The following is a 15,172-nucleotide window of genomic DNA, read 5'->3' as shown; positions in this document are numbered from 1 at the left end:
CCGGGTTTTTTAATCAGGTCTGATAATTTATTTTCTTTAACTACAGTCACCACGGTATCATATGGTTTCTCCTATGCAAATATTCCTCCTTTACGTCGGTCGAATGACTGGGGTAGGCGGAGCCTAGGAGGGATCATGTGACCAGCTTTGCTGGGCACTTTGCCATTTCCTGTTGGGGAAGAGAATATCCCACAAGTAAGGATGACGCCGTGGACCGGACACACCGTTGGAGAAAGTAATTTATCAGGTAAACATAAATTCTGTTTTTCATAATCGATTAATCGGCCGATTTTATTTTTTCGACTAATCGGATAAAAAATGTTTTCCCCTAAGGACTATATATTAATAAAAGTACAAGGCCTTACACATTTATCCATACAGTACATATAATCAGCAATAGCAAGCAACCAGATAATAATTGTGCAAACAGATAATGGTGCACATCAATTCAAATAACTCCCATCAATCTAGGGCTATGTGTATATAACAAGCTCGGCACTATATCAAAGCTTAGTCCTAAATCACCTGATTTAAAACAATCCAAATGATGACTCCTATTTTATTTCTGGGTTGCACATGAGCCATTCTTAAAATGAAACTTCTACTGTCACACCGCCCGCACGATGTATAAAAAAAAAAACCCTGAACCTCCCACACGAAGTATTAACATCTACACCGCAAACCCGCACATCGCAAAATAATAAAGTAATTAACCCCTTAATCCCTTAACCGTCAACCACCCACATCGCAATAAACCTAATTACCCTATTAACCCCTAAACCCCCACATCGCAATAAACCTAATTACCCTATTAACCCCTAAACCCCCACATCGCAATAAACCTAATTACCCTATTAACCCCTAAACCGCAAAACCCCCACATCGCAATAAACCTAATTACCCTATTAACCCCTAAACCGCAAACCCCCCACATCGTAATAAACCTATTTACCCTATTAACCCCTAAACCGCAAACCCCCCACAACGCAAATAACTAATTACTAAGCCCCCTAACCTAACTTAACCTAACACCCCCTAAATTAACACAAATTACCTAAACTAAAATATACGAAAGTTACAAAAAAAAAAAAAGGCTAACATTACAGAAAATAAAAAACAAATTACCAAAGTTTACAAAATTAAACCTAATCCCTCTGAAAATAAAAAAAAAACCCAAAATTAAAACACCCCATAATCTAAAAATAAACTGCCAGGGGGCGGAGCCTAGCCACGCAGGCCGATGGCAGCAAACTGAAAGAGCTCCTGAGACCTGTGGCACAAAATGTGTAGAAATAACACACAGGACACTAACTTTCACCTAAAATAGCTCCCGCAATACCGGAGCTGTGTAAGGACTGTGATCCGTGACATTGGCAAGATTGCATCGTAGGGAATCGAGCACTCTTTTTTTTTTATAAATTAATCAAAAGATTTAATATCTTAATAATGGAGTTACATCTCTAATCCATATATCACCAATAGTCAAGACATAATATATGTATACCAATACATGACAGGATTTAACCCTGGAGGTGTGCACACCTAGTACAAATAGCACAAAATATGCTATGCTAATATTTAACACCTTCAGGGTTAAATAATTTGATGTCATGTGTTGGTATACACTCCTCCTCTAATTCCAACTGATAGATTGTGAATTAAGCAGGGTTGCGTGATTTGATTTGACAAGCAGGCCCCTGGAAGCACGTAAGTGTTATACTCCATCCTCTTTGAACGACATTGGTGAGTGCCAGACAGGATCTGGGATAGCTCCATGAGTTTGTAGGGAATGCATCATTTGGGCAGGTGTGTGGTTCACTACTAAATTTAAGTCCTCCTATGCCTTCCCTGACACTGCTAGCAAAGTAGTCAGAGCTGCACTAGCACACTCAACTGGGCTGTAAGCAGAGGCACGTTGGACAATGTGTTTGATTCTCAAAATGTACTTCCTGCAGCCCGCCCGAAACTGCTAGTTTATTTATGTTTCGGGCGGGCTGCAGGGAAGTACATTTTAAGAATCACACACATTGAGTGTGCTAGAAAAGCACTGATTACTTCGCTAGCAGTGTCAGGTCACGGTGAGGTTATATTGATCCCTAGGTTTTACTGCCTCCTTCAGTACACAAGCCTTGCCGCTTTTTAGTTTTCCGGAAATACCCCATGGCCGTGGTAAGGGGTCACGGTTTCACCAAGAGACTAAGTCAGCAAAGCACTATTTTCTTGAGCATGTAGCATGAATGTGTAAGCCCAGCACACTGCTTTTCCTCAGAGTAAATTTTTTCATTTGTCATCAATGAGTATAAATAGTGGAACTGTATTTGCCTATATAATCAGAACTTAATTAGTTTCTTACCTGTATACGTTTGCTCTAAATAATGCTAATTGCCCTTTTGCAACCTTATAATTTAATTGTAACTTTAAGCTACCTCTATTGGGTTCATATATGGGCTTCTAGGGCGTATCAGTGCCTCACCAGCCTCTGACCGCTCGCTCGCGCTCTCTCGCTCTTGTAAAAAAATGAGACAAAGATAAATCATTTTCAGAACTTGTTACACCTTTTTAATGTAACCTATAAACTGTACAACTCAATTGAAAAACAAACTGAAATCTTTTAGGTGGAGGGAAGAAAACAAAAAAAAAACAAAATAATGTGGTTGCATAAATGGGGATGTAGCTGTGTTCAGAATTAAGCAATCACATTCAAAATCATGTTAAATAGGAGTCAGCATACACCTGCCATCATTTAAAGTGCCTCTGATTAACTCCAAATAAAGTTCAGCTGCTCTAGTTGGTCTTTCCTGAAATTTTCTTAGTCGCATCCCACAGCAAAAGCCATGGTCCACAGACACCTTTTAACAATGAGATCCCTCTGATGCTTTGGAAGCTCTCAGTCAGGAGAAGGGTACTGTGATATAATTTTTCATTTATTAAATTATAAACACTATGCTTCAACTGAGTATACATAATATCAATTGAGTTCAACTACTTTAATATGAATGTCTGCTTGCAATGCAACCCTTTAAACAATACTTAGTAGAAAGGGAACAGAATGGAAGCAACTTTTAATGTAAACTAAATAATTGTAAGCCAGTACACAATAGAAATTCTAAACTAGAGGTAGACATTCGTATATAACAAAAGAAAGTTTGCATAACAAGGAAATCTTTTCACATGCTGCAATATATTAAAGAAAAATATACTTTAATCTTTAATTGAAAAAAGGAATGGAATAGTTCAGATGAAATTATTTTCTTTGAACAGAGTATTCCAAAAACAAGATGATTTAAATATTAATGCCTCAGGAGTCGGTGAAACTTTATTTTGTGAGAAACATAAATGTTTTAGTACCGGAGGTAACCGGTTTGCAATATCCAGGATAACAACTAAAAAGGTCATTTAAGTGCAATGATTTATATATGTAAGTCCGTTTATACATTTAAGCATTATGAAAGATATTAAAGTTTCTTTAGTTTCAAAAGTCTCTTTATATCCTCACATACCTGTCCGGTGTTATAGTAATCCTTTTACTCTACTGTTGCAGCGTGTCTAACATTTAAGGCTTGAGCGTTATCTGTACCGTGTAGTCTGTGTCCGGCTCTTGTCGGCTTCTGGTGACGTCACCGGCTTCGTGTGCACACATACAATTAACGGCTGCAGCCTTAAGGAAAATGTTTGATCGCAGTTCCAGTGATATAGATGAGATGTAAGATTACCTTCAATAAACCTTAGACACTGTTGTGGTTAGTATAGATCAAATAAAGGAGGTCAAGTTAATATAAATTTATCACTGATATAAGAATCATATAAGTTTAAGTCTGCATCAGTCTGTAAAGTTAGCTTCAAATTAGACTCAGTATACATCCATAATCAAGCAAGGAATGATGGGATTGTTGTTCCTTTTATTGGGAAGGAAAAGGGAGGAGAGCAATCCTTAAAGGGATAGTCTTTCATAATGAGACATGACAGGTACAAAAGAATTTCCAAGGCATTAGATATACCATGGAACACAGTGAAGACAGTCATCATCAAGTGGAGAACATATGGCACAACAGTAACATTACCAAGAACTGGACGTCCCTGCAAAATTGATGAAAATACGAGAAGAAAACTGGTCTGGGAGGCTACGAAGACGCCTACAGTAAGATTAAAGGAGCTACAGGAATATCTGGCAACTACTGGCTGTGTGGTACATTTGACAACAATCTCCCGTATTCTTCATATGTCTGGGCTATGGGGTAGAGTGGCAAGACAAAAGCCTTTTCTTATGAAGAAAAACATCCAAGCCAGGCTACATTTTGCAAAAACACATCTGAAGTCTCCCAAAAGCATGTGAGAAAAGGTGTTATGATCTGATGAAACCAAGGTTGAACTTTTTGGCAATAATTCCAAAAGATATGTTTGGCGCAAAAACAACACTGCACATCACCAAAAGAACACCATACCCACAGTGAAGCATGGTGGTAGCAGCATCATGCTTTGGGACTGTTTTTCTTCAGCTGGAACTGGGGCCTTTTTCAAGGTAGAAGGAATTATGATCAGATATATAATATATATATATATATATTGTATGTGGCTTATACTGCTTCATTTGTTAATCATACCACTGTCCACAGTTAGAATGACTCTCCAAGAAAACATGACAATGTTGTGTGTCATAAGACCTAATAACTGGCTAGTGGCTACTATTTAATCACATCACAGGCAGCAATTTTTATTTGAACTATTTTTTGTCTTGTATTTTTATGCTCCAAGAGTGTATTGGACATTGAGAAACATGTACATTAAGATTCTGTAGTGTTAAATAAACTTTAGAATGCAAAATGAAGGTGTTATAGTCATTTATAAGAAAATTGCGATTTAATCGTGTTTTTTTTTTCTCTCAAAGAAATTGTGATTTTTTTTATTTTTTTTTTGCCAATATCGCCCAGCCCTATTATATATTATTATTATTATTATTATTATTATTATTATTATTATTATTATTATTATTATTTATTTTTTTTCTGTTCGGGTTAGAGACCAAATTCTGTCCATTACGGATATACAACTACTCCCCTTTTTTTTTTCTTTTAAACGTACAGGTAATAAATAGGTAGAGGGACAGACTACTACATTTTTATTGCTTAAAAAGATAAATACCTTTTTTTTTTATTATCCATTCCCCAGTTTTGCATAACCAACATGGTTATATTAATACACTTTTTATCTGGGTGATTACCTTGTATCTAAGCCTTTGCAGACTTCCCCCTTATTTCAGTTCTTTTGACAGACTTGTATTTTAGCCAATCGGTGCTGGCTCCTGGGTAACTCCTAGTACAATGTTATCTATAAGGCACACATGAACTAACACCCTCTAGCTGTGAAAAACTCAAAATGCCCTGAGATAAGAGGCAGCCTTCAAGGGCTTAGAAATTAGCATTTGAGCCTACCTAAGTTTAGCTTTCAACAAAGAATACCAAGAGAACAAAGAAAATTTGATACAAGTAAATTGGAAAGTTGTTTAAAATTGCATGCCCTATCTGAATCGTGAAAGTTTTTTTTTTTTTTTTTTTTATATAAATCTTTATTAAGATATTGAGAATGACAAGGTAGCATATTTAGACAAACATAAAGAAAAACATGGGATATAGCTTTGAACACAATGTTGTGGAACTAAAAGTCTCAGATCACCATATTTTAGCATGATAAACCAAAATTGCATATTCCAACAAGGATTAGGTATACAAGAGAAATTATAAACCATAGTCCAGTGTTATATTGAACGATGAACTTTCTCAAGATGCTTAAAGAATTTTTACATTTTTCATGTGTTTAACAAGGGTAAATACAAACTTTTACAGAGGTTTTCATATTTGAAGAAGAAAAAAGAGAGAGAAATACAAGATTATGGGGGTAAGAGAGGAAAAAAAAGAGGGAGGACGAGAGGAAAAAAATAAAATATTTCCATCTGCTTGTTTTGAGGAGAATATTGAACAGGGCTAGACTTCTAAAGTTATATCGTTCTAGACCAGAGTGCTAGCATCATCTCGTGGACCTCTAGTTTATGCGTTTTTAGATAGTGGTATCTCTCAAGAGAGAGGAGGTCAGAGACTGTTGCCTTCCATTCTTCCTTGGAGGGGATTGTTTGGGATTTCCAATGTTTTGGTATGAGTTTTTTAGCCGCAGTGAGCATGATTAATAATTAAGGTTGTTTACCCATCCCAACTAGCTTGGGGAGCTCAAGGAACAGGATAGTGTTTGGATTGTGGTGAATCTCAGATCCCAAGATCTCAGATATCTCCGATAAGACGGCTGGCCAAAACCCCTCCAGCCTGGGGCACGACCACCAAATGTGAAGGAAGGAGCCTTCCTCTCTGGATCCTCTCCAGCATGTATTGTTAAGTGATGAAATATTTTGTGCAGGCGTGACTGGGTTAAGTACTACCTACATAGGAGCTTTATGTGGATTTCCTGAATTATTGCCGAAACTGAGGATTTTTTAGTTAACCGAAAGGCGCAGTGCCATGTCTCTTCATCCACCTCGTACCCTAATTCTTTTGTCCATGAATGTGTATAGGAAGGGAGATGTGACAATTAGTTATTAGATACTATTTTGCTAAGCTTGGAAATGAGGTGTGTAGGGACAGTTGGTGAGATGCATAGGGTCTCGAAGGGCGTGAGCTTCCTTCCAAGATCCTCTTTGTGTTTATGGTGAGAAATAAAGTGCACTAACTGATGGTAATGAAGCCACGAGGAGAAAATCTCCCCGTGAGCTTCTTCTAGTTTAGATTGTGTCTTCAATCTGCCCTCCACCGAAATAAAATGAGCGGACCCTGTCCGAAGGCTGTATGGTTGAAGTGTGGTGAAGCCTAAACGGCAATACGGGAGCTCTATGTGTTCCAATATAGGGGTAAGTGAGGCTTCTTTTGAGGAAATGTGCGTGCTAGTGGACAAGATTTTATCCCACTCTGAAAATATGCCAGCCGTGACATGATAGCTGTCGATTAGTTTGGATCTTCTTTGGCGCGGCCTCCAACCCAACGATGCCACATTGTTTATTTTAAAGATATGTCTGTCTATATGGATCCATGCCCTATCGTTGGAATTGTGTGCCCATTCTACAATGTGTTGTAGTGTCCCTAGGGAGATGCATGGTTTTTCTTGGGATTCTGGGCCTGGAGCTATCCCATATGTATTGTTCAAAAGCTTTTTGTAATTGGGCTATATATCCCTCAGGGAGCAGTATGGGAAGGGTTTGGAACAAGTACAAGATGTGTGGTAGGATGTTCATCTTTAGAACTCCAATCCTCCCAATCCTCGAAAGCTTTTTATTTTTCCAAGACGATAAATCTCTGATTATTTAATTTTTTATGGTGAGATAATTGAGCTTATATAAATCTTGAGTGGAGGGGGTTAAGTAAATCCCTAAGTATTTTAGTTTATGCGGGGTAATGGGAATGTTATGTATGTTGCTTAAGTGTTGTATGTAATTTGGGTTAGTGTTGATATTAAGGAGTTCAGATTTAGAAATATTTAGTTGGAAGTTAGAAAACTTACTGTATCCATTTCTTCTAGGAGTGCTGGGATAGATGTCTCAGCTTTTGTCAATGAGAATAGAGCATTGTCTGCATATAGGGCTTGTTTATATTCAACCTCTCCCACCACCATTCCCGTAATTTCTTTGTTATTTCTGACCTTCTGAGCCAGAACCTCCATATTCATGGCAAAGGGAAGTGGGGACAAAGGGCAGCCCTGTCTAGTGCCATTGTTAATTCTGAAGGATTGAGAGAGAGTACCATTAATTCTGATTTTTGCGTTCGGGGAAGAGTATAAGGCCATGGATGTATTTAGAAAGGACGTTGGGATGCCCATTTCCATCATAGTCCTACGCAGAAAAGACCAACAAACTCGGTCGAAGGCCTTCTCTGCGTCTGTTGCAAACAGTACTAGAGGGGTTTTTGTGACCTTAGTGTGGTTTATTAGTTGAAAAATTTTAATAGTGTTGTCTCGGGCCTCTCGCCCTGGGATAAACCCAACTTGGTCTGTAGCAATTAGGTTTGGTAAGTATTTATTTAGCCTGTTGGCGAGGACTTTAGCTAGCAATTTCATGTCTGTGTTTATAAGTGAGATGGGCCTGAAATTCTCTGGACATGAAGCTGGTTTCCTAGGCTTAGGGATGACGGTAATATGTGCTTCTAAAAGTGGGTCAGATAAAGAGGGGTTGTTCCTTTAAGAATTAAAAGGCCTAATTAAGTGGGGGGATAATGTTTTGTTAAGCAGTTTATAGTATCTGGGGGTAAAACCATCTGGACCTGGGCTTTTGCCAGATGGCATGTCTTTGATAGCTATTTGTAGTTCTTCTACTGTGACAGAGGAAGCAAGGTCTAATTTTGCCTTCTCGTCCAAGGAGGGAAGATTGATATCCTGAAAGTAACTGTCCATGTGCATTTTGAAAACGTCTGGTTCAGTATGTGAGATGAAAGTTTAATTTTGACTAGACTGTCCCTTTTAATGTCCCTTTTTAATTGCACTATTCATCAGGTTCAACATTTAGATAGAAGAGAATTATGATATAAGAAAATATTTAAGGATAGTAATAAAGTATGTCCTTTCTTATTCAGATATCATTTTAAAGTGGAGAAATAAGGGATGTTTAGCGAAGTACTTTACGCCATCTTAAACTAAATAGAAATTAAGCATAACTTTAATTTATCTTTTTTATTTTTTTATTTCACTAAATAGTGTAAATTTTTATCATTTACTTATTCGCCGTTCGTATTGTTTCCTCCGCCCGACGTTATGCAACTTGATTGACATGCTACCTCTATGTCCGCATCCAATCATCGTTCCCCCCTGAACATTTCAACATTACATTACTATGTGCATGCGTTGAACGCGAGGAATGCAATTTACTGAGGGTGCTCGTTCATGAGGCACGCTTTTAGCCGATGGAGAGAGGGTGGGACCGCTCTGTTAGGAAACAGTAAAACACGGAAGTAGCTGCTGGGCGGAGTCGGGTAGGAAACGTCACAGACATTTTATAATTATGTATGTACAGTATTAGGGACATGTTTAAATAAACATTATATATCGTCAATTTACTAAGCCGGATTTCTTCTTTTGGAAGTCCAACACACTTATATCTGTGCAGACTCCAAAAATTGACGAATATGGCCACTATCTTCAGCATTTGCTTTCACCAGAATTCTCCCAATGCGCATGAGATAGATATAGATATATATCTATATATATATCTATATCTCTCTCTTTCTTTCTTTCTTTCTTTCTTTCTTTCTTTCTCTCTCTTTCTCTTTCTCTTTCTCTCTTTCTCTTTCTCTCTTTCTCTTTCTCTTTTCTCTTTTCTCTTTTCTCTTTTCTCTTTTCTCTTTTCTCTTTTCTCTTTTCTCTTTTCTCTTTTCTCTTTTCTCTTTTCTCTTTTCTCTTTTCTCTTTTCTCTTTTCTCTTTTCTCTTTTCTCTTTTCTCTTTTCTCTTTTCTCTTTTCTCTTTTCTCTTTTCTCTTTTCTCTTTTCTCTTTTCTCTTTTCTCTTTCTCTTTTCTCTCTCTTTTCTTTCTCTTTTCTTTCTCTTTCTCTTTCTCTTTTTCTTTTCTCTCTCTTTTCTCTCTCTTTTCTCTCTCTTTTCTCTCTCTTTTCTCTCTCTTTATTCAAGTTCTGTTTAGCCAAACTTTGGTTAAATTGATCCTCCTTCCCTTTTTTTTCTTTTTTTATTATCTGGTTCGCAGAAGTTTGGTTTATCATGATTTACTGTAATTCTACAAATATTTTCTGAGTAGTACAGACAACTATACAAATTATTGTTAATCAGCTACGAACGTATCAGTGTTAGATTCTCTAGTCAGTTACATTAGTGTGCATGTTGTTAGTTAAGCCTATGCTCTCTGTCTATTTAAGCACTTAACATTTGATTTCCTATTTTGTAGATATGGGATGTGCGCAGAAAAGGTTGTGTGTTCAGATATAAGGTAAATATCATAATTGTCTGTGATTTGCATGAGATACATTTATACACAAACGCACACAATAAAAAGAAAATATTTGTATTCTTGAGGATTATATTGTAATGTAGATGTCTCCTCTTCACGTCCAGAACTCTGCATAGTGAGATAAACTGCTCTCAAGATAAAACTTGCCTTTTTAAAATGACTTGAGGGACCTCACAGTACTGACAAGATCTCTTAGATAATCTCGCCAGAACAAAAATCATTAGATCATGTGGCTCTCAGTTGTTTTCTTTTTGTGCCTTTACCACCTTACAGGGTCATACACAACCAGTCAGATGCCTCCGGTTTAGCCCAGATGGGAAATGGTTAGCATCTTCTTCAGATGATCACTCTATAAAGGTAAAGACCAAGGGTAACATTCATAAAGAGGAATTGTGTATATGTATGTTATGAAGGTTGTAAGGTTTGACCTGGACTTATTTTCTTTGTCATGTGTTATTACTTATGAAATTCTTTGGTCATTTATTCCTACAGCTATGGGAGTTAAGTGCTGGAAAGCTAATATCTGAGTTTTCACAGCACACTGGACCTGTTAATGTTGTTGAATTCCACCCCAATGAGTATTTATTGGCATCTGGAAGCACTGACAGGTAAGTGATTATCTGCTAGGAAATGATTACTGCCTTAAAGGGACACTGAACCCAATTTTAAGCAACTTTCTAATTTACTCCTATTATCAAAATGTCTTCATTCTCTTGGTATCTTTATTTGAAAAGCAAGAATGTAAGTTTAGATGCTGGCCCATTTTTGTTGAACAACCTGGGTTGTTCTTGCTGATTGGTGGATAAATTCACCCACCAATTGCTGTCCAGTGTACTGAATCAAAAATTGGCTGGCTCCTTAGCTTAGATGCCTTCTTTTTCAAATAAAGATAGCCCCCAAGGCAGAACATAGTGCGATCTGCGATCTTATCGCAGAAACTGGAGCCTGCCTGCAGAAAAAGAACGGCCAGGTCCGTTAAGCATAGAATTTTCTTCAACATGATTTTTTTTTTGTGGCCAGTGCAGTGCTTTCAAATTGACAACCGGAACATTTTTTGTGCAGTACTTTGCAATTATTGACTAATGGCTGCTCTGCTCCTGAAATTGATACATTTCAGATGCAATATTAATGTTACTTTTACCCGCCAGAACTCTGTGACTGACTGCGAGGTAAATGTACTAGCTTTTCTATTACTGCAGCCGTTTGAAACTCCGTTCCCTATTATCGTGTAGGTGCTTGGTGTTGACTTGAGCAGTGAGTGCACTAATTCTCGCCTAGATTTAGAGTTTTGCGGCCAAAGGGGTGCATTCGCTACGCATGTTTTTTCCCCCCCCGCACCTTTTAAATAACGCTGGTATTGAGAGTTCTTTGAAGGGCTGCGTTAGGCTCCAAAAAGGGAGCGTAGAGGCATATTTACCGCCACTTCAACTCTCAATACCAGCGTTGCTTACGGTAGCGGCTAGCTGGAAAAATGTGCTTGTGCACGATTCCCCCATAGGAAACAATGGGGCAGTTTGGCTGAAAAAAAACCTAACACCTGCAAAAAAGCAGCGTTCAGCTCCTAACGCAGCCCCATTGTTTCCTATGGGGAAACACTCTCTAAGTCTGCACCTAACACCCTAACATGAACCCCGAGTCTAAACACCCCTAACCTTACACTTAACCCATAATCTGCTGCCCCCGCTATCCCCTGCATTTTATTATTAACCCCTAATCTGCCGCTCCGGACACCACTGCAACCTACATTATACCTATGTACCCCTAATCTGCTGCCCACAACATCGCCAACCCCTATATTATATTTATTAACCCCTAATCTGCCGCCCCAACGTCGCTGCTACCTTACCTACACTTATTAACCCCTAATCTGCCGACCGGACCTCGACACCACTATAATAAATGTATTAACCCCTAAACCGCCGCACTCCCGCCTCGCAAACCCTATAATAAATAGTATTAACCCCTAATCTGCCCTCCCTAACATCTGCGACACCTAACTCAAGTATTAACCCCTAATCTGCCGACCGGACCTAAAGCTAAATCTAATCCTAACACCCCCCCTAAATTAAATATAATTTTTATCTAACGAAATAAATTATTTCTTATTAAAAAAGTTAATCCTATTTAAAGCTAAATACTTACCTGTAAATTAAACCCTAATATAGCTACAATATAAATAATAATTACATTGTAGCTATTTTAGGATTTATATTTATTTTACAGGCAACTTTGTATTTATTTTAACTAGGTACAATAGCTATTAAATTGTTATTTACTATTTAATAGCTACCTAGTTAAAATAATTACAAAATCCTAACCTAAGTTACAATTAAACCTAACACTACACTATCAATAAATTAATTAACTAAACTGATCGGAACAGCCAATCCGATTGAACATGAATCTGATTGGCTGATTCAATCAGCCAATCAGATTTTTCCTACCTTAATTCCGATTGGCTGATAGAATCCTATCAGCCAATCGGAATTCGAGGGACGCCATCTTGGATGACGTCATTTAAAGGAACCTTCATTCGGTGTTAGGACGTCGGAAGAAGAGGATGGATCCGCGCCGGCTGCTTCAAGATGGACCCGCTCCGCTCCGGATAGAAGAAGATAGACGATGCCGCCTGGATGAAGACTTTGGACCCTCTGGAGCAGGGATCAGCAACCTTGGCACCCTAGATGTTTTGGAACTACATTTCCCATAATGCTCAGGCACTGTTTAGGCTAGCTGAGTATCACGGGAAATGTAGTTCCAAAACATCTGGGGTGACAAGGTTGCTGACCCCTGCTCTGGAGGACCTCTTCTGGCCGGATAGGATGAAGACTTCGGACCCTCTTCTGGACGTATCGGATGGTACCCGGCTGGGTGAAGACAAGGTAAGAGGATCTTCAGGGGCTTAGTGTTAGGTTTTTTAAGGGGGGTTTGGGTGGGTTAGATTAGGGGTATGTGGGTGGTGGGTTGTAATGTTGGGGGGGGGGGTATTGTATGTTTTTTTTTTTACAGGCAAAAGAGCTGATTTCTTTGGGGCATGCCCCGCAAAAAGCCCTTTTAAGGGCTGGTAAGGTTATAGAGTTGTTAACTTTTTATTTTAGAATAGGGTAGGGCATTTTTTTTATTTTGGGGGGCTTTGTTATTTTTTTAGGGGACTTAGAGTAGGTGTAATTAGTTTAAAATTCTTGTAATCTTTTTTTTTTTTTGTAATTTAGTGTTTGTTTTTTTTAATTTAGTTGATTTAATTGTAAGTAGTTTAGTTAATTAATTTATTGATAGTGTAGTGTTAGGTTTAATTGTAACTTAGGTTAGGATTTATTTTACAGGTAATTTTGTAATTATTTTAACTAGGTAGCTATTAAATAGTAAATAACTATTTAATAGCTATTGTACCTAGTTAAAATAAATACAAAGTTGCCTGTAAAATAAATATAAATCCTAAAATAGCTACAATGTAATTATTATTTATATTGTAGCTATATTAGGGTTTATTTTATAGGTAAGTATTTAGCTTTAAATAGGATTATTTTTTTTAATAAGAAATAATTTATTTTGTTAGATAAAAATTATATTTAACTTAGGGGGGTGTTAGGGTTAGACTTAGCTTTAGGGGTTAATACATTTATTAGAGTAGCGGCGAGGTCCGGTCGGCAGATTAGGGGTTAATACTTGAAGTTAGTTGTCAACGATGTTAGGGAGGGCAGATTAGGGGTTAATAATATTTATTATAGGGTTTTCGAGGCGGGAGTGAGGCGTTTTAGGGTTTAATACATTTATTATAGTGGCGGCGAGGTCCAGTCGGCATATTAGGGGTTAATAAGTGTAGGTAAGGTAACGGCGACGTTGGGGGGGCAGATTAGGGGTTAATAAATATTATGTAGGTGTCGGCGATGTTAGGGGCAGCAGATTAGGGGTACATAGGGATAATGTAAGTGGCGGCGGTGTGCGGTCAGCAGATTAGGGGTTAAAATTTTTTATTAGAGTGGCGGCGATGTGGGGGGGCCTCGGTTTAGGGGTACATAGGTAGTTTATGGGTGTTTGTGTACTTTAGAGCACAGTAGTTAAGAGCTTTATAAACCGGTGTTAGCCCATAAAGCTCTTAACTCCTGACTTTTTTCTGCGGCTGAAGTCTTGTCGGTAGAGGGTGTACAGCTCACTTCAGCCAAGACTCTAAATACCGGCGTTAGGAAGATCCCATTGAAAAGATAGGATACGCAATTGGCGTAAGGGGATCTGCGGTATGGAAAAGTTGCGGCTGGAAAGTGAGCGTTAGACCCTTTCCTGACTGACTCTAAATACCAGCGGGCGGTAAAAAGCAGCGTTAGGACCCCTTAACGCTGCTTTTGACGGATAACGCAGACCTCTAAATCTAGGTGTCTGTATTATTATTGATTAGTGTTGATTGAATCGTGTTTTTACTGAGTGGGCACTGGGGCAAGCAGGCAGGCACACAGTTAATAATATGTTAAGAGGCTCACAGCTTTCAGTACCATCTTGTTGCAAATGATGCCAGTTTTAGGGCTGCCGCTTAGGAGGGATCTCTCGGGGGAAATGGATTCAGGGGGCCCCACCAGACTTCGGAACGGCAATAACAAATTCTGTTTTTCAAGAATGTCATTTTGTAATATTGCCGTTCCGAAGTCAGTTTTGAAAGCACGCAGTACATGTGAGATGTGACACTGAGAAGTGCCTCCCTTTCATCCCCAGCCTGAGCCTCTTAACGTATATTATATTAACTACGTGCGTGCCTGCCTGCCCCAGACTGTCCACTCGGTACAGAGTATGCTTTAAATAAATGGTATTCCGAATCCTCTAACACTCCCTGCTCTCCTCCTCTCTCCGGCACTGTAGGAGGGACACAGAGTGCTCAGTTCCCTCATCTGCTTTATTTGTTGGGAAGTTTAGGAGCCTGTCTTGTCTTTGGGCTGCGCTCACAATTCCAGAGGGGGATCCCTCTGGTCTGAGGATGGTGGGGCCCCCTGAATCCATTTCCCCCGACAGATCCCTCCTAACCGGCAGCCCTAAAACTGGCTTCAGTTGCAAGATGGTACTGCAGGCTGTGGGCAAGGTGCTAAGGTATGAGACACTGTGTTTGCTAAGCTCCCTAAACCGCTCCGTTGGCCCTTGGCATATCTGGGCAGCTATGACTTGTTATATTTGTAGCTTCAGATAACGTAGACTGTTCTCTGACTC

The 15,172-nt window shown here is 38.7% G+C and overlaps 1 protein-coding gene across 1 annotated transcript in view; it reads left to right on the top strand.

The window, feature by feature from the left end:
• KATNB1 (katanin regulatory subunit B1) overlaps nt 1-15,172 on the top strand; it is a 347,224-nt gene that overhangs the window by 39,616 nt on the left and 292,436 nt on the right. The window contains exons 6-8 of the mRNA XM_053719531.1: nt 9,920-9,961; nt 10,256-10,339; nt 10,475-10,590. Coding sequence (XP_053575506.1) covers nt 9,920-9,961; nt 10,256-10,339; nt 10,475-10,590 — 242 coding nt within the window. The remainder of the gene's footprint in view (nt 1-9,919; nt 9,962-10,255; nt 10,340-10,474; nt 10,591-15,172) is intronic.

The sequence above is a fragment of the Bombina bombina genome, chromosome 1 (genome assembly GCF_027579735.1).
Source record: "Bombina bombina isolate aBomBom1 chromosome 1, aBomBom1.pri, whole genome shotgun sequence".
Classification (NCBI taxonomy): domain Eukaryota; kingdom Metazoa; phylum Chordata; class Amphibia; order Anura; family Bombinatoridae; genus Bombina; species Bombina bombina.
This window is presented reverse-complemented; position numbering and strand designations above follow the sequence as displayed.